The sequence below is a fragment of the Tupaia chinensis genome, unplaced genomic scaffold (genome assembly GCF_000334495.1).
Source record: "Tupaia chinensis unplaced genomic scaffold, TupChi_1.0 Scaffold000346_1, whole genome shotgun sequence".
Lineage (NCBI taxonomy): Eukaryota > Metazoa > Chordata > Mammalia > Scandentia > Tupaiidae > Tupaia > Tupaia belangeri.
In genome coordinates this window covers 1,445,720-1,465,335 of record NW_006159840.1, presented here as the reverse complement: position 1 = coordinate 1,465,335, position 19,616 = coordinate 1,445,720, and the positions used below count along the sequence as shown (strand labels likewise).

General features: G+C 43.6%; 1 protein-coding gene across 1 annotated transcript in view; it reads right to left on the bottom strand.

Annotated features, from left to right (window-relative positions):
* The window catches only part of MAP3K4 (mitogen-activated protein kinase kinase kinase 4), a gene marked incomplete at its 5' end in the record, with an annotated part of 88,387 nt that overhangs the window by 19,511 nt on the left and 49,260 nt on the right, over positions 1 to 19,616 (bottom strand). Inside the window, 12 exon segments of the mRNA XM_027773357.1 lie at positions 638 to 738; positions 4,163 to 4,300; positions 5,071 to 5,167; positions 10,118 to 10,184; positions 10,913 to 10,991; positions 11,586 to 11,719; positions 12,456 to 12,617; positions 15,287 to 15,436; positions 16,447 to 16,716; positions 17,911 to 17,994; positions 18,096 to 18,195; positions 19,512 to 19,616. Coding sequence (XP_027629158.1) covers positions 638 to 738; positions 4,163 to 4,300; positions 5,071 to 5,167; positions 10,118 to 10,184; positions 10,913 to 10,991; positions 11,586 to 11,719; positions 12,456 to 12,617; positions 15,287 to 15,436; positions 16,447 to 16,716; positions 17,911 to 17,994; positions 18,096 to 18,195; positions 19,512 to 19,616 — 1,487 coding nt within the window.

The window sequence follows — 19,616 nt, the reverse complement described above, 5'->3', positions numbered from 1 at the left end:
CAACACTGTCATGTCAGGAATGGGCCAGCCAGTGGTATGGGGGTTAAGGGCTGGATCCACACGGACAAGTGTGTGGTTCGAGTCCTAGCCCTAGCCCTAGCAGCCTGAGAGACATGCAGGGCGTGTGTGTGTGTGTGTGTGTGTGTGTGCACGCGAGCATGCGCACATGCGTGCACGCCGAAGATCCTGACAGGAGGGAGAGATGCAGAAGGGACTGAGGTGTGACCATCCCCCAGCTTTCCCACTCCCCCACCCTGTCTGTCTCTAGTGAGGCATGTGCTCACGGGCATTTTTTTTTTTTAAATGTCAGGAATAGTGTATTTTCTTTATAGACCAAGTCTCATGCTGCCCAGACTAACCTTCAACTCCCAGTCCTGCTTCCGCCTCACAAGCAGCTGGGAGTACAACACATAGCGTCCTGCCCAACTAAGCAGTGATCTTTCTAAGAGCAACAAAAGTAGACCTAGAAACCAAGTGCAACTTAAAAGGCGTCTGTAGAAGCCAGCGTGTCCTGCGCTAGCTCCACTCTGTCCCTCCCCTCCGATCCGTTTTAGAGGCATGAACAACAGAAACCGAGGGCCCGGGAGCTGTGATCAGAACCTCGCGAAAGCAGTTTGAAAGGCCTTAAAACACTCACCGTCTCGCTCCTCTGTGGGGCTTGAGTGACGACTCAGGGACCTAAACTGCAACTCCGCAGCTATGGAAGCCAACCGATCATTTTCAGGCACGCTGGAACCCCTGTTTCAATGTGTTTAACAATTGAGCTGTTAATTTGACAGAATTCTAAAGATCTGTGAGAGTCTTCCACAGCAGTGATGCTTGCGGGGCAGTTTGGCTAAGGACACTGGCAATGTCTGGAGACACCTCTATCCCGCAGGGAGGGTGCGGCCGGCGTCCAGGAGGCCAGGACAATGGGTAGGGCAGCCCCGACCCAGGAATGGACGGCCTAGTGAGCAGTGCTGCCACCAACAGCCCTCTGCATCTGCCAGCTCTGCCAGGGGAGTCCTGGCATCTGAAAGGAGAGCACCATTCCTACCTTCCAGACTGGGGACACCAGACCGGAGCGCCGGCCGGCACGATACCTTGCTTTATACTTAAAACAACAGAAATGAAAACGAGACACTGCTTTTTTGTTTTAAGTGTGGCTGACATACATGGAAAGTTCCATGATTTAAGTCCAATATCGATACAAAATATATTTAGCCAAGTCTAGCTAGTATTTCAAGTTACCATCAAATTATTTATATATATATATATATATGTATTATATATGTTCTTAATTCTAAAGCTTTTAAATCTCTTTAATAATGGTAAGAAGATGGAAGGGAACAACCTAGTGATTTCTTAAGCAATAGCCAAGCAGAAGTGCAAACGAGCAGGAAATATAATGTTAGCGAATAAAGTTAAACAGGCGCTTTCCAGAATAGTGTTCAGCAACCAGAATAAACCCAGAGTATAAACAAGAACTAAATACGGGCCAAGCTAAAATTGTGATTCAAGTAGTCAAAGAACCAAAAACGAATACAGCATTAGCTGATTAAGAAGGTACTAGCATGTACTCCTCAGTGAGTGGATAATGAGGTATGGCAGCATTTATGCTCTTTTCTACGAGTCACTGGATAGGCTGAAAGCAACGTGGTCTACGGCACAGACGTCTATTCACAATTATGGAAGGTGCAGTAGTTTTTGCATTTCCCTAAACCCTCAAATCTAGTACGGCACTTGTTAAGTCTGAAGAAAGGGGAACATTTCTACTTCTGTGCTTTCATCCCATCTTGGCGACGTGTGTTGGAATAGCCACTGATGCTGAAGTAGAGAAACATATTCCATTCCCATTCCTGGGCAGTGCCCAAGGCCGGGACCATGAAGAAGGCACTTAACGTCTCTGGTTTCCTAACGTCTCTCCGGTGAAATGAGTTGCTCATGTCCTTCAGAGGTGTGTGCAAAGGTAAAAAAAACACACCATCAAATGAAGTGGTGCCCTGGTGAATAAAGGGTGGGGTATGGAAGCTGGGAGCAAGCTGTAGGCTTTGCCAATTTTGGTGGTGTAACAACCAGCTTGCAGAATTCCCCCAAAATTAGTCATGAGCTCCTGCGAGTGAGCAGGGGCCCATCCCAGCAAGCACACCTCTGCCAAGATGCTTTGATAAACACAGGCAAGATCATTAAAGCCCAGAGTAATTATGTCCTAGGTCAAACAAAATCAATTTTAAATACGTACTGAGTCCTCTGAGGCAAGTGACATTGAAGTACGGTTAGTGTATCTCTAAGAGACTGTGTGCTGTGGCATCCCCGCTGCTCTGAAGGCCATCAGTGTCACCCCGCCACCCTACAGCATGTGGCCTTGACCAACCCACAAGTGTGCCGGGCCTAGGGCTCGTGGTACACAATATGTACCAGGAGCAGTGGGCCTCCCCAGCCGGGTCCACCGTCCAGGTGGAGTCTCCTGTCCACCCCAACTCATCCCCACATGGCTCTGCTCTTCCCTAACTACTGTCACATGCACTGTCGCAAAGCAAGGCAAACTGTTCCCATTTAAGGCCTTCAATATGGCACACTAGGATGAGTTAAAGTTCCCAACCACCGAGGACTATCCAAGTGTGCACAAGTTTAAGACAAATATTAAGGAAATATCATCATAATGTGCGGGAAAAACTGCTTTCAAAACCATAGGACTAAACTGCATGAATAGGCCAGGTACAGGTATTAAATTAACTCTTACACTAAACTACCCTTAAGGTATCACACTACCAACCTATATTGGATTGTCAGAAAAGTCATAAGGCCTTTTTTGCATAGAAAAACACAGAAAAGACATGTCATGACTTTTCCAGTAACCCAGCACACGCCTTAGACCACAGCCCACTGACCGTACTCCGCGTTCTCTGCAGTACCCCTGTGTGAGAGTGGGCATGGCAGGCCTGGAGCCAGCACACGGTCTGGGTCACGTCATTGTCAACCACGACTGCGCACCAGGCTGAGGCACTTCCCCCACTGGGACTTGCGCTTCTGACAAAGGTGGGTTCAGAGCTCCCACAGGGATGTGAAAGTACATGTGAAAACGTTCGCCATGAGATGTTCTGCATGTAAAAGGCGTAAAAGGGAACTTGTTCAATGCCATTATTTTTTTAGTTGACTGCTCATAGCTATAAAATATCCTGACATTTTTTAGGGTGGACATTTATTACTAAATATTAGGAATATTAATTATTTTAATAAGTGAGAACACTGGAAATGTTTGTAGAAATGTTAGATGTTATTTAAGTACAAGTCTAAAGCCATTTTAGTCTTTTTTAAACTCTAAAGCATAAGTCATGTTCCTGTTGACTATCAGACTAGTGGTTTCTTGGAAGTTGGACCCTGAGCACTGAGTCCACCGCAACGTCCTCTTTTTTCTTTTTATCAGATCACCATCCAATCAAAATAGTTCGGTACTTGTGATACGCCTTAACCGAAGGCGAGACTACGGACAATGTCCCTTCTACTCACAAGCAGGGGTGGAATTAAGGGAGACTAGAAATCTTTAGACCACTGAGCACTTGAGAGCTTGATGAAACCCTCTGCCAGAAAGTAACTGAATGAGAAAAACTACCACCGCCGTGCTCATATGAACTAATGCAAGGCTGAAACTGTCTGGAGATTGCCCTAGGTCCGATGGTGCCGTTCTCACATAATGATCTGTAATAACACATAAATCCCACAGACTCATTTTCCTACTGTATAAACCACTTTTAATCACCAATTAACTAAAATTAGGAAATTTGGTTAGAAAACTAATCCTCCTTAAAAAAAAAAAAAATCGCCTAGCACTATTTAACTAGACACCATCCCTGAGTATCTTCGACTGTGCAGGAAGGCTGCCAGACAACACTGCCGCAGCTCACCGTAGGCCAGGCTCCCCCAAGCTCTCTCCACAGGGTTCTTCCTGGAAGGACCTATGGTCACTGTGGCTGATATGAGCCCCAGAGAATACTTCCATCAGGCAAATGAACTACTGGTGCTGGGGCCAGAGCCTCGGGCGTCACAGCCCACAGGAGCCTCTGAGCGGCATGCACACATCACAGGAAAGAAGCCTGGTGACCCCACGACATGTCCTAAAGCGAGGAACTGTGGAAGTGTGCGTGAGGGTGAAGAAGGCGTGGCACTGGCGGGGTGAGACTACCTGGTATCATGGGCACTGCTGATGGGTTTGGGCGGCGCAGAGTCACCGCCAGAGGGGCTGGGGAGACCAGCAGCGGCAGCAGCAGTGGCAGTGGCGGGGCTGCCGTGGCTCCGCGCATCCGAAGGCACGCTCCGAGTGCTAAGACGAGAAGAAAAGCTTCAGGAACACAGAGGGCAAAGGGACAGACTCGCGGATATTTGCAATTCAGAGTAATGTATGGCACGGAATTAAAATACTTAGAAACAAAACACAGACTGCTCCTTCAGACTGATGTCTAAGTGTGAAAAAGACAAAAATTCAATTTCGAAGTTTTTAAAAATAACTGTGGTCTGTACCTACGAACACTGCATAATCATCACTTTTTATTATACAGGGGCAAGAAGATGCTCTCTACACCTCAAGATGCAGAAATGCCACCACATTCAAGGTCATTACCATGAACTCACTTTGGTGTGTAAATTGCTTATAATTACGTATGCACATGAAAATCAAGACTGACAAGGTCATTCCAATTCTTTTCCACTTTCAAAGTAGTGCTTAGTATTGAGTTTGACACATTCACTAAGCAATGCACAGTCAAATTTGTTCTCCTAAGGTGATTTTTCAAAGAAAGAAAAGGAAGGAATTACTCCAAAGCCAGAAAGCATTTAGCAGCTCGAGGTTATAAATTAGCTGAGGAACTGGGCTATCTTGACAGGCGCAAGTCCATTTACGTTTGTATAACTTTTTCTCTTGCAACTAAAGTACTGCAGTATGTCTTCAAGATAACAAAATAAGAGCTTTTCAACAAGTATGAAAAGAACACAGGAAACGCTCAGCTCTCAGAGCAAGCACCAGGAGTTTCCAAAGTAGCAGCATGCGAGTCAGAGCAGATTCGAAAGCACGCTGGCCAGGTGGACACGGAATACCTGAATCCCTCTGGAGTTGGGATGATTAGATGTGGGTTAGGAGGGTCACTGTGGCATCGAGGAACCTTCACAGGTCGGGGACTGTTCCGATGAATAGCTGCCAGTGAAAACGGCAACAAACAAAACTTATTAAGGTGGTCAGTAGAAAACTGTCACACCAGTTAATTAAATCTCAGAGGAATACCACTTCATTTTGCCAATGACCAAAACAGAACCACCTATTGAAAAAAATCACACTGCATGTACAAATACTTTTAAAATAGCACTTCTAAAAGTTCATAAAGCCATATTATATATTCAAACTTTTCTCCACCAAAAGCATCCTTTAAATCCTGAAGTGAAATATTATATATGCTAAACAAATGATGTAGTCCATTTCACAGAAAGATAAAAACATGACTTGAGGGAACCAGCAGTTGGCGTAATGGCTGTGTCGCTGGACTCCCACGTGGTCGACCGCGGTTCGTGTCCCGGACCCGGTGGCTTGGAACTCACGCCGGGCACGTGTGCGTGTGTGCCCAGGATCCCGGGAGGAGAATGGAGGAGAAGGGATTGCGGCGTGACCATCCCCCCTGGGAGGTGATTTCTCGCTTTCTGTCTCTGAGTCTCTCTCTGTCTGTCTGGCGAGCGCACGCGCCCTACAGTGAAGATGTCTCCAAAAAAAAAAAAAAAAAACGTGACTTGTTCTCTCTTAAAAAGGAAAGAGTTCTTTATATTATCTATATTATATTGTCTACACATACGTATATTATATTCTTTATATTACCTAGATGCACCTATATTATATCCTCTATATTATCTACATGTCAGGCAGACTCTGCTCAGAGGGGACACATCAGCAGGTCCTGTTGGGGGCACGATCATTTTCCTGATATGTAGAGTCTGCTCTAAACCCTTTAACCAAACAAGGTGGAGAGGGCACAACAAAAATGAGGTGAATTGGGAACCAGCAGTTAGCGTAATGGCTATGTCGCTGGACTCCCATGTAGTCGACCGCGGTTCGCGTCCTGGACCCGGTGGCTTAAAACTCACGCCGGGCACGTGTGCGTGCGTGCCCAAGATCCCGAGAGGAGAATGGAGGAGAAGGGATTGCGGTGTGACCATCACCGCGGTTCGTGTCCCGGACCCGGTGGCTTGGAACTCACGCCGGGCACGTGTGCGTGTGTGCCCAGGATCCCGGGAGGAGAATGGAGGAGAAGGGATTGCGGCGTGACCATCCCCCCTGGGAGGTGATTTCTCGCTTTCTGTCTCTGAGTCTCTCTCTGTCTGTCTGGCGAGCGCACGCGCCCTACAGTGAAGATGTCTCCAAAAAAAAAAAAAAAAACGTGACTTGACTTCTCTCTTAAAAAGGAAAGAGTTCTTTATATTATCTATATTATATTGTCTACACATACGTATATTATATTCTTTATATTACCTAGATGCACCTATATTATATCCTCTATATTATCTACATGTCAGGCAGACTCTGCTCAGAGGGGACACATCAGCAGGTCCTGTTGGGGGCACGATCATTTTCCTGATATGTAGAGTCTGCTCTAAACCCTTTAACCAAACAAGGTGGAGAGGGCACAACAAAAATGAGGTGAATTGGGAACCAGCAGTTAGCGTAATGGCTATGTCGCTGGACTCCCATGTAGTCGACCGCGGTTCGCGTCCTGGACCCGGTGGCTTAAAACTCACGCCGGGCACGTGTGCGTGCGTGCCCAAGATCCCGAGAGGAGAATGGAGGAGAAGGGATTGCGGTGTGACCATCCTCCCTGGGGGGGTGATTTCTCGCTTTCTGTCTCTATGTCTCTCTCTGTCTGTCTGGCGAGCGCATGCGCCCTACAGTGAAAATCTCTCCAAAAAAAAAAAATATTCTGACGTAAGGTAAGCATGCCTAAATTTTAAAGTGAAATTTTCAAACTAGATACAATTTTAAATGAAAACGTAAAGCTAGAGCTCTTAGTGATTACAGACACACTTACAATTCTACTTTCTCAATAACTAGAGGCAAGTAACAATGGACATGCGTTCTGTTTTGTTGCTTTCTTCCTAACGTGTTTTTCTATAGCTTCTACTTTTAACTATTTAGTTTTATCCCTCACTGTCAGATTTTCCTTTATTTGTTAATAACTTTGATCTACATATGTTTCAGCCTCAACAGAAATCTTCTTTCTTGATGATTATATAGATGAAATACCAAAAAATACAGAAATCTGAAATTCCCTTGCAAAACAAAATTCAAGCAATTCTTAACAAAAGATTTCAGGCAATCTGTGTCTCTGGTTCATTATCTAAACTATTTCAATGCCAAAGGGAAAAAATTCAATTAACAGAGGTATAAAGAAAACAAAACTAAATTAAACTAAACAACAATAATCAGGTGAGGCTAATGTCTTTAATTCAGTTAAGACCTGAGAACTACTGAGTTAAAAATTACTGTAGAATTTCCCCATAAAGATATAAAGAGTCTGTTTTTAAAAATGTACACATACAAGAATATTCTTCATACATGAAACAAAGTTTTTTTTTTTTGGAGAGGTTTTTGCTTTAGGGCACGGGCACTCATCAGAAAGAGAGAAAGGGAACCAGCAGTTGGTGCAATGGCTATGTCGCTGGACTCCCACGGAGTTGACCGCGGTTTGCGTCCCGGACCCGGTGGCTTAAAACTCACGCCGGGCGCGTGTGCGTGCGTGTCCAAGATCCCGAGAGGAGAATGGAGGAGAAGGGATTACAGCGTGACCATCCCCCCGGGGGGTGATTTCTCGCTTTCTGTCTCTATGTCTCTGTCTGTCTGTCTGGCAAGCACACGCGCCCTATAGTGAAAATCTCTCCAAAAAAAAAAGAAAGACCGACAGAGAGACAGAAAGCAAGAAATCACCCCTCAGAGAGGATGGCCACTCTGCAATCCCTTCTCCTCCATTTTCCTCTCAGGATCTTGGGGATGCACGCACACACGTCTGGTGTGAGTTTAAGCCACCAGGTCCGGGACTCGAACCACCGTCAACTACATAGGAGTCCAGAGACATAGCTATTACACCAACTGCTGGTCCCTAGCATTTATTTTTAAGAGTACATATACTTAATGTTGCAAAACTGTGATGATATTTTACTGTAAAGAAAATCCAAATGGCCAATAAATGCAAATGACATTTGGACAAATGTCACCAGTGGTGGACATTTATTATAGAGATGCCTGTCATGGCCAAAACAAACAAAAGCCTATGGGAAAAAATGGCAGAAAGATCAACAATACATTCCTGATGGCTACAGCGTGGACCCTAAAGAGAGTGAACTGGGTCCACAAGTATACTGCTGATATAAAGGAATCTCTCTACACTGGTCAGGTAAGAAAAACAATAGGTTAATATCCAGTGTGTTCCAAATTTTATGAACAATACTCCACTTCTAACTAACTGTGATGACATGAGCATGGAGAAAGGTATGACAGGATATGTTTGGGCAACTATGACTATGCAGAAAATCTGAAAAGTTGTATACCAGATTGTCATTAGTTTGCTAACAGCAGAGGGAGAGGAATAAAGTAAGCAACAATGAGGATAAAAATGACAGCTAATGTACTCATTTCCATTCATTTCTCTTGTAAGAAAAGAAAAGAAAACCAAGTGATGCCCTCTGGTATGTGTAGAACCCTCGTGTTCACTAACTGTCCTCACCTTCTCAATCCCGGCTGGCAGCCAGTTCTACGCATGAGAAGGGGCTCACTGCGCGAGAGCCGTGCAGGTCACCTCCTTCAGGCAAACTGACCCTGAGCTCAGCTCACCATCCCACGATGGCTGAGCGGACCAAGGAGAACTGAGCCCTAAGGCAGCACTATTAATTACCTGTGCCACCGGCACCTGGGAGCGACGGCCATGATGAAAGACTCAAATGCTACCCCGGATTGCCTTTGGGTAATGGGGGTATCGGTATTTCCTCCTGCGTTCTTTAATTTTTCTCTGCATTTAAAATTTTCCTAAAAGTGTATCTTCTTTTTTTCATGCTGTCATTTTCTATAATTAAAATTATTTCTTATGTAATGAAGTATTTTAAAGAAGTACTTTTTACTGAACTACTGATCACACGTTTTCTTAAATACTTTGATATATGGAAATCAGTCTATAACAATATGCTTAAGCAAAAGCTTGGTTAGAATACAGCATGCTTTATATAAAATGTACAGTTTTACAAATAATTAGTTTCATTTTCAGAACCGTTTGGGGAGCAAAAAGGGGAAAAAAGGGCATTTTAAAGATGAAGAAACCAATGAGTAAAACTTGGACTCTATAATCTGTAGCCAGCACATACTGTTTAAGAAATACAGAAGGTATTCAATAAATTTACAACTTATGAGTAAATTTTGTGTACTTTAAGCTGTAAACGTTTCTAAGTTATCATGTTCGGGTGTCTACTGTATGTAAGTACAGTTTTATTTACAGACTATCTTAAGCATGACACAGCTTTGATACATACTTTGTTCTGAAAGTTTCAGCATACACTGTAAAACTGTATATTAGCTACAACTGAAAACTATAATTAATGTATATTATAACATAATTTGATTTTTTAAGAGTAAAACTGAATTGAATTTACTACAGTTAGAGGAGAAACGGGTACTCAGGAAAACAGTGGGGCAAACGAATGCTCTTCTCCTTCAAAAGGTTAGGCAGGAGGGGCCGAGAGAGTCCCCAGAGCCAGCTGCAGGGAGGCTCCTGCTCGAGCTAACAGCCACCTCTCCTCTGTCCTCCCCAGACACTGAAACTGAAGGGCCAGACCGAACAGCAGAGCGGATGTCGGAAAAAGCTCCGTAGTTTCCTATTTCTGGCTAGCAAGCACTATGGCAGCATCTGAATCGTCCCGCTGGATTTATAATTACTGTGCAGTTCTCTATGCAATATACCTACCTCACTTCTGTCACTTCCATTGCCTTTTCCCTCAGTATTCTTAAATCCCCTCTCCTCCCGTCTTCAGTGGTTACCGTCACAAGATGTTTGCACCAACCCAATCAATCAGTATGTCCCGGAGGAATGCTGTAACAGGGCTGTCTTACCAAGGTACAGACCTGTAACAGGGCTGTGCGGCTTCCCTATGACGTGTCCAATGCACTCATTCATCAAGGCTTGTAAACTCTAGAAACAAAAGGAAAGCGAGAAAGCAAGAGAGAGAACAGACATTCTCTTAATCACATGAGCAGCACAAATGACATTTCAGTACACTGAAAAGAAACATGCTACTTTAAATATTTTCAAAGTTAAGTTTAAATGAAAACGTGTAAACAAGCACAAGCTGTACATAATTTAAAATAACAGAGTATACAATTTAATTCTCCTAGATAAAAGCACACTCAGTCATTTCCTCGTACTGTAATGATGTGCACAATCAAAAGATTCCTTATGTAATCACCTCTAATACCAAATGGATGAACTGAATGAACCCACATTTTGAACATCTTTTGATCTTTTTCTAATGAAATTGATCACAATGGCAGTGAGTATTTTAACTCTGGGATTATACTCTCAAATGACACACACGATGAAAAGAAACAGCTAATGCTTAGTCTTCATTAAACTGCCAAAATGCACCAAGCTGGTGGCTTATAAATATAAAACTAACAAGTATTCTAGAAGTGCAGGATTTATAAACGACTTGACGCTGACTCGGTCAGCTGAATGTCACTGTTAGCAGAGCAGGGACTGAGTCTCCCAAGTACTCAGTGCTCTAGCGTTTCGGCATCACCACCACCTTATGTAAAGCGTACTCCAGAACCACCACTGAATGTGAAAAGCACACAATCAAGGAATAGACAGTGATCAACTTATTTGTTTTTCAATAAAAAAAACTTCGTAATATTCCATACCAAGAAGTCGTCTTCTGGTAGAGCTGAGATAAAAGCAGGTTCAATGGCTTGCAGAAAATCAAATCCTTGAGTGGCCCACCTGTCACAGAAAAATGTTCAATAATCATAAAACCACCATAAAAATACTTCAGTAACTTTTGTACAATACTGAAAAGTAAGAAAATTTGAGAAATCAATGTCCAGGACAACACAAATCTGTCTTTATATAAATGCTTGGGTTAAGTTTATAGTATGAGCTTTGGGAAAGGACAAAATGGCTTATTTTCTCCTCAGAAGAAAAGGGTGTCCTTTGTAAATCAGTAATTACTTACAAATTGTGTAAAACAAAGTTCCTACTTTAAACCCTCGGTGGAGTACAGCTGTGCTTTCTCTAACTTGGAAATGGCTTTATCAAGGTCCCATAATGTTCTTTGTTAGGAACTGCAGAGCACTCAGTTGTCACACAAGGATTACACAGGGGGGTGTGAACAAAGTTGGGAACAAAGTTTTAAAAAATATTTTCCAAGATTTATGGCATTTTCTATGTATACATTTTCAGTACTAAAACCTGACTGAATAATTAATAATAATGCTCCAATTTGTGTCATCTGCTCAAAAATCCCTTATCAGCCCATATGTGAACGAAGCATCACCCACACACGCTTCTGCAGGAGATGCCCTACTTGGTCAGTACCTGGGTCTTGTACCGCGGCCACTCTCACATTTAGTCAGGACGTAATTCATCCACTTCCGAGCAAAGCTTATGTATTTGTCTCCTATCTTCTGTCTAAACTCCCCAGACATCAGACGAACAACTTCTTTATGATACTGTAAGATTTCATGTATATGAAAATCAAAAGAAAATAATCATTTGTAAGTAAGACCTACACGATATAATGCTATGTCTATTTAAAATGTTTTCTAAAACTAAAAGCGGAATCCAATTAAAATTTTTACGTTCTGAATAGCATGAAAAATTACAGTGTCTTAAAATTCAGCTTCATGTTTACACATAAATTTAAATAAAATAGCTGCTTTTATAATGTTAAACATCTCTTAAAAGTTTTAGTATAGGGGCCAGCAGGTGGCATAGTGGTTATGGCAATGGACTCCCACGTGGTTCACTACAGTTCAAGTCCCAGGGCCAGCAGTTTGAAACCACAGTGGGCGTGTGTGCTTGCATGCTCTAAGTCCTCAGAGGAGAATGGAGAGGAGAGACTGTGGCATGGCCAGCCCCTCTCGGGGGTGACTGCTTTTTCTCACTTTCTGTCTGTGTTTCTGGCAAGCAAACATGCCCTATAGCAAAAATCTCTCTCTTTAAAAAAAAAAAAAATTAAATAGAAGTAGATAGCCATTAGTACAAAATTAAAACTGGGCAAAAACCTGACAGTTTACAAGTAAACTGACATTTCTGATGCTCAGCTATAATGTAAGTTGACATTCTTTACCGAGCTGTAATTACAATTAATATAAGAGATGCCATAAAAGATTCACACAACATACTTCCTAAGTTACAAAGCAATTACTAAACTGTACTCTGTGGTTTTCCTTATTGCGTACCTACCTCAAACCCAAAATTGTACCCCTGAATCATCGCTTCTCGATAGTACTGCTGCAAAGTGACGGACTCCGACTCCTCAACCTCGGCATCAAATTCTGACGTGAACATGTGGCCCACCCGGTCGATGGCATCGCTGACTCTGCTGCACAGTTCTAACGCGTCATCCTGGAGAGTGCAGACACAGTCAGTCCAAAGTGAAGTGTACTGCACGGCAGCTACTGCCTTTTGAAAGAAGATTTTGTTCATCCCAGGCAGGAGTAGTAACCAGGCAACTTTCTGCCTCATTGATTTTGGTTATCAAAAGAAATGACCAGGGACTGGCAGGTGGCGTTGTGGTTAAGGCACTGGACTCCCACATGGATGACCATGGTTCAAGTCCCAGATTTGGTGGTTTGCTTTCTTGCCCCACCCCCACCAACTCTCTCGCTCTGTGTCTTTCTGGTCGAACTGAAAACTAATAATAAATAAAGTTGAATAAATAATTCTTTTTGAAAAAAGGAATGGCCAAATTCAAAGGAAATTAATTATTTTCATTTTTTTACTTATATCAGGAATTCTCTAACATCTTACAAAATAAGAGAGGAAAACAATCTATTTAAAATGATGCTTAATCACAGTCTGATCTTGACACAGAAACTTGCGTCTTCAATGGTCTCTCTACCAGCCACTCGCTGTTTGCCCTGGCAGCTCCTCAAGCTCAAGCATGGCTCCAACCCCGCAGAGTGAGAAACCAGGCATTTACAAATGACCTCCACGCTGTGACAATGCACTGTCCTTCTTCATTCCTGGCTCGTCCACAGGCAAGATCTCTCAATGGGGGCTGAACTTCCCCCCAGCCATCATGTCTAGAGACACTGGATAGTTATTTTTGGCAATGAAGGGAGATATTTTCAGTTGTTAAAACCCAGAGGAGGCAGAACCTATTGCATCTGGCGGTAGAGGCTGCTGAACACCCTATAATGCACAGGACCACACTCTGCACCAAAGAAATACTGCCCCGAATGTCACCTGTGCAGAGTGACCTGAGAAACCTGCCTAGTTCAAACTCGCTGCCTCTCTAAGCAACACCAGGATGCCACCGCACTGGTGTCTGTTCCACCTGTCTTGAAACACGCACATGCATACACATCATGTCCATCAGGCAATCCCCTACTATTGGGTTGTCAGGAAAGTCATGCCGCGTTTTTGTATAGAGAAACATAGAAAAAATGTCATTAATTTTCCTACACCCCAATACTTATATATTTCATTCATAACAGAATGCATGCACTGGAAAGACAGAGAGGAAAGCACCACCCACAGAGCTCAGTCAGTCTGCAACCCCTTCCTCCAGCTTTCTTGGCCTGCAGTATCCTGGACACACACATGCGCACTTGTTGCATTTTCAGGCCTACCAGCCAGAAAATCAAACCCTGGCCAGTGTGTCCCTTCCACCTCTGCATCTATTAAGCTACTGACTACATCACAGAGGTTGGGTGGGCCCTGTTACAAAATATTCCACCAAAATCTTCAACAACCCCCTGAGACTTAGAAGGTAAAATCTAGCATCTCACAAGATCCTGACTTGGCCCACTCTGTCACCGGTCCTACCTCCTACTACTTCTCATCATACCTAAAGACCCAGCCAGATCAGGTATATGACATCCAGGGAGCTTGCCCACAGCCTTGCTCCATGATGGGAATGCCTGAATACTGCTGTTGTCAGCTTGTTCCCAATCTGCATCTTTTGAAATCCTCCCAAGCTAAATGCCACCATGGTGCAATCCCAGATGCTCTGAGGACGCACTCATCTCACCCTCCTCTGAACCTCAGCAGGACTGTTCCAGTCCTTAGGGCTATAAATTCCTTAACCTGGAAAATGATCAACATCTTCTATTACCTTGCCCTCTCTGGAGATTACTGACTGGAAGACAAGACTAAAGTCCCTACCCTGGTGAAAGAGTACGACTGCTACCTATGAAAGAGCAGTTAAGAGACTTAGTTAACAAACGTTTATTAAAAACGAGATACATCCGACTGACAGAAATGACTTGTAATTTCAGGGAGTGTTCTCTCTATAAGAAATCAAGACTTGGGTCAGCCGGTGGCATGGTGGTTGGGATGCATACTGCCTGACTCTGTGGGTTAAGTCCAAGACCTGGCAGCTTGAAGGAACACGCTGGGCACGTGTGTGTGCATGCCCAGAAATCTGAGAAGAGAATGGAGGAGAGGGGACTGCAGTTTGGACATCCCCCACGTGGGGCAATTTCTCACTTTTCCTCTCTCTCTGTCAAAAAACAAAACTTAATGTGACTTAATCAAAGATCTAATTGATGGCAGTGAAGAGTGGATGAGGCCAAGGCTGATCAACAGGGTACAAAACAGAAAGTGGTGAGACAGAAAGCACTGGCTTCTCATGAACCCTGAAGACCTCAGTGACTACCTACAACTGGTTTCTTTGATTATAGTTAATTTGGCTGAATTATATTAGACAAAAGGATACACACATCTTTTACATTGCTGATACAAAGTACCTATAGAAAACAGTAGTAACTGCTGAATGACAATGATTTGCACTAAGAATGAAGAGAATCAATTTCAATTTCAACTTCACTGAGAACCAGTCACGTGACCGTCATAAAGTCCTGAAACTATTGATACTCAGTTTTCTAACCTTTCCAATTAGAAAATTCCAACAGTTCTAGGAAAGATCTTGGAACTTTTTAGCTTAGACATGGAACAATGTGCACTGGGGACAGGAGAACGGGGAGGATAATATGAGTGACAGGACATTCCAGCCCCTGGCCCTCCAGGGCAACACACGCCCGGGCTACGGGGAGGTGACAGTGAGATACCTTTAGCTGTTGCAAAGCCTTGGCAATGACCGGCTGACTGGACGTCTGCTCCTGACGCAGAGTCATGAGCCCCTCGATGGACTGCTGGAAAGCTTTCCTCAGGATGGTGAGGTGGGCGGACTCCATGACAACCAGTAAAAGATTATCCACCTGGGAGGAAGGCAAACACAGGGATAAAGACAGACCCAGTTACTGTTGTCCTACTGAGCACAACCCCCAGGCCAAACACAATGGCAGCTCAGGAGTACCAGGCCAACAACCATCTGAACAGAGAGCTGTTTTCAAAGAAAACTGCTCCCCAAGAGCACCACGCTACAGCAGGCACTGCTGTCAGGATCTCCGGCACTGCGCAGAGCTGCTCCTGGAATCGTGCGGCATGACGTCTCTGAGACAGTCTAGAAGCCCTAGTACTTGGAGACTATTGGCGCAGTATGTGCATGTGCGCGTGCGTGTATGCATTTGTGTGCGTGCATGTGTGTGTGCACGCGTGAAGATGAACATGCAGGCATAAGGGTGAGGGGTACTGATTCAATCAAAACTTTGTTATCCATTACAATGATCACCCCAGAAGTACCAAAACACAAGCACACAGAATCTGTGGGTGGAGGAGAAAGCAGGCAGAGAGCTCACGTGGTCAAGCTGAGTTCAAGGGACACACTGGCACTCACTGTCATGGCCTCCAAGATGGATGCGGGTAGTGGGAGAAGACTAAGTGTTTTAACTCTGAGCTATGTAAACCATCAACGGATCTCTGTGAGGTAGGCTGGTGAGAGCCTTTACTACAAAAATGCAAACTACCTAACAGCCAGCCAGAGTGCTTAGAGAACCAGGACCTCTGGAACTGCAGATACACTAGTCAGGTCATTCCTTTCAGTTCATGGGTCTACAGACCTAATATGCCTGAGCTAGGAAAAAGTGTAAGCTAGGTGGTTTACTTCAAATAGTCCAGCGTAACATACTTAGCAGAATTTGACAGAGTACTTAATATAAATTGTGGTGTGAAATTAGTTACTAAGACTTGGAGCGCATTGTAAGAAGTACATACTTGAGATTACTGGACAGGTAACCCGATCACTCACAGCTGCTAACCACCCGTGTACCCTAAAAGCATGTGCAATAGGGAGCACTGTTGGGGAGTGGGAGCTGGCAGCGAGCCACACCTGCATGCTCCTCAGGGTATCAGCAGTCTCCACCTGAGGCACGACTTTGACAGGAGGGGCGTCCCACATGCCCCAGCTATCCTCTGGATCACGGGCTCGATCACCATGCTTGGTCAGGAGCAGGTAGGCATCAATGAATAACGCATCATCTGAATCTTTTGAACAGTCTTTTCCTGCGGCTGCATTGAGTAGCTGCAAAATAATACTCTTCTCCTCAGCAATAATGTCTGGAACAAACACTTGCAAGTTTTCTAACCCAGGAATTTGTACCTGGAAAAGAAAAATCCAAAATCTTAACTTAAGGAACACTGTACCTTATAAGAATGTTATTACAAAAAAAAATTTTTAAGAAACTCTGAAAAAAAAAAATACAAAACAAGAAAAAGACAAGCAGGTTTGAGGAAGAGGGTATGAGAAGGCCTGACTCAGAATAGGAGGGGAACTGCTAGCACTCAGACAGTGCCTTAGGGTGGGGCCGTTTGTGAACACACTCTTCAGAGAAGGAAAGCCAGCCTGAAACCACCGCAGCCAGTGCTGGGTTGCAATGCTTACAGAACGTCATCTGAATGAGTAAAAGACAAAAAAATGTCAACACAGATTGACCATGTGAGTTAGGGGCGAGGGTGGGGGGAGGCACACCAGGCCTCATACAGATCGTTTTCACAAGAGAGACACATGCCATGATGCTGTGTAGGTCGTACATCCTGCCCACGTGTGTGGATGAGATAAGACTCAGGACTTGTCAAACACCCAGTGATGACATCATACACAGATTCTGGAAGTGCTACACGTCAAACAGCCTCTAAAGTGGAGTAGCGATGGTGGCTCGAAAGTGGCCCTAATGGTGACCAGTACACTGATGTCAGAGAGCCATGTAAGGCCTTTGGGTTGCTTCAGGAAATAAGAGGGTGCGAAATGATGCTATTATTTAAAATCAACATTATCTTTTTATATATGTTAAATACATACGGTAGCTAAATTAATAAAGAGTATGAATAAACATTTGAGTATTTATTTGCATTCTTAAGACGAGTTATTAAGTATAAAGAAGTTTGTTTTTCTGGGACCAGCAGATGGTGTAATGGTTACGTCGTTGGACTCTCACGAGACAACTCTAGTTCGAGTCCTGGACCTGGTAGTTAAACTCCCACCAGTACATGTGTGCCCAAAATCCCAAGAGGAGAAGGGACTGTGGTGTGGCCATCCCCCCTGGGGAGTGAATTCTCATTTTCTGTCTCTCAGGCGAGGGCATGCATCCTACAGCTAAAATCTACCTCTAATAAAAAAAGCCTGTTTTTCTAATTATTTCACTGGGAAAATACGGGGCAGTACTAGAAGCACGGTCAGTGACTGGCCTCCAAAGCTTAAAATATTTACCATATGGACCTTGAAGAAAAAACCGGCCTGTTCTTAAATCAAATAGAAAAAGTAAAATATTCCCATGCCACCATCTTCGATATTTACCTTAACGTACTGTTTTGATTTGAGAACATCCAGGAGGTCTCTAACTGGGGCTGACAGTGTGAATTCTGCTGCAATTTCCAGGTCCTAGAATCATAGTTACAAAGAAACTTCTTTATGGTTAGCTTTCTAAAAAATAAGGTAAGAGGAAAATAAGAAAGAATAGTAATTAATGATTGCAAACTCACCTTTCTCAACATCTTAGCAAATCCAAGCGCTTTCGAGGCCCTTTCTCTGGCTTCATGAAAGAGCTCCTTCAGCGCCCGGCTGATCTCTATAACAGACCTCCTGCCAAGTGGAGTAAAGTCCAGTCAGAACACACCAGAATGTACCCCAGAGTACAAGAGGCGCTTTACAATAAAGATGAAGCAAGTTCCAAATCCAAGGAATAAATTAAAACCGTGTAAGTTTTAGCTGGGGGTAGCAATCACTGAGAACGTATTCAAAATAGTCAGAAGCTTGCTCCTCAGTGTTGTACAAACTGCTCGTGTCCTTTAAACAACCAGAGCACCATAAGAGTGTTCTCCAGTTCACCTTCACAACCTTGAACTCCCACGCTTACTTTGAACCTACCACCACAGTACTAGAAACTGCAGGATCTTAAAACCTTCACTCCTTTTCTTGGCTAGTACGTTTTCCCAGGTGAGAATCTACATGGGAATTTCTTTCTTTAACCCCCAATGTAAAACCATCCAGGTGTCCTAAAGTCCAAAATGTGTTTTTCATTTAACTTTGGATGAGGACAGAAGACATTTTAGCTCTGGAAAAGTCAATTTCATTCATTTATTAGTAATGGTTGAATCATATCATATTACTCATAATATGGCCATAAAATGGCTACATGGCTGAATATATATGCCATGAAAAATAGCAATCTCACTTGGTTCAACCTAAATACTACCTGTACAGAACTGGCGGAAACACAACAGATGAGTAAGCCATGGTTTCATAGACTTAGGCCTGAAGCAGCACAAGAACAATAAAAATTATGATCTATTAATGGACTGCCACAGAGGTTTTAAGGAACAAAAACATACTCTTTAATTAAAGACATCTCAGAGATCATTCTGTCAATTTCATCCTTTCCTCTAAAGACATTTTTTTAAGAGAGATTTTTGTTATAGGGTGTGTGCACTTGCCAGAGAGACAGAGAGAGACAGGAAGTGAGAAATTACCCCTCTTCCCGCCCAGGAGAGATGGCCACACCACAATCCCTTCTCCTCTATTCTCTTGGGATTTTGGGCACACATGACATGCACACGTGCCCAGGGTGAGTTTCAGACCACCAGGTCTGGGACTTGAACCGTGGTCGACTACGTGGGAGTCCAGTGATGTAACCATTATGCCATCTGCTGGTCCCAAAAGACATTATTTTTATTACACTAAATAAAGTCTGAGTTTATCTTCCAAGAACATGACACATAAAACCGTAACTAAGAGATGACATGAAAAGATAGACAGTAATCAAGTCCATCCCTTCAGGCCTACTGCCCAAATCCTTCCAGCCCAACACTACTGATTTGAACAAGGCTTACTCGAGGATCATTACCCACAGAGAAACTCCAAGAGGTAAGAAGTGGAAGAGGACAGAGTGCAATGCCAACCTTATCTCGTCTGAAGCACTGCTATCATCAGCACTGGTCCAAAATTCAGCACAGCTCTCCTGTAAGCCAAATTCTAAAAAACTTCCTGTAGATTTCAACAGCATT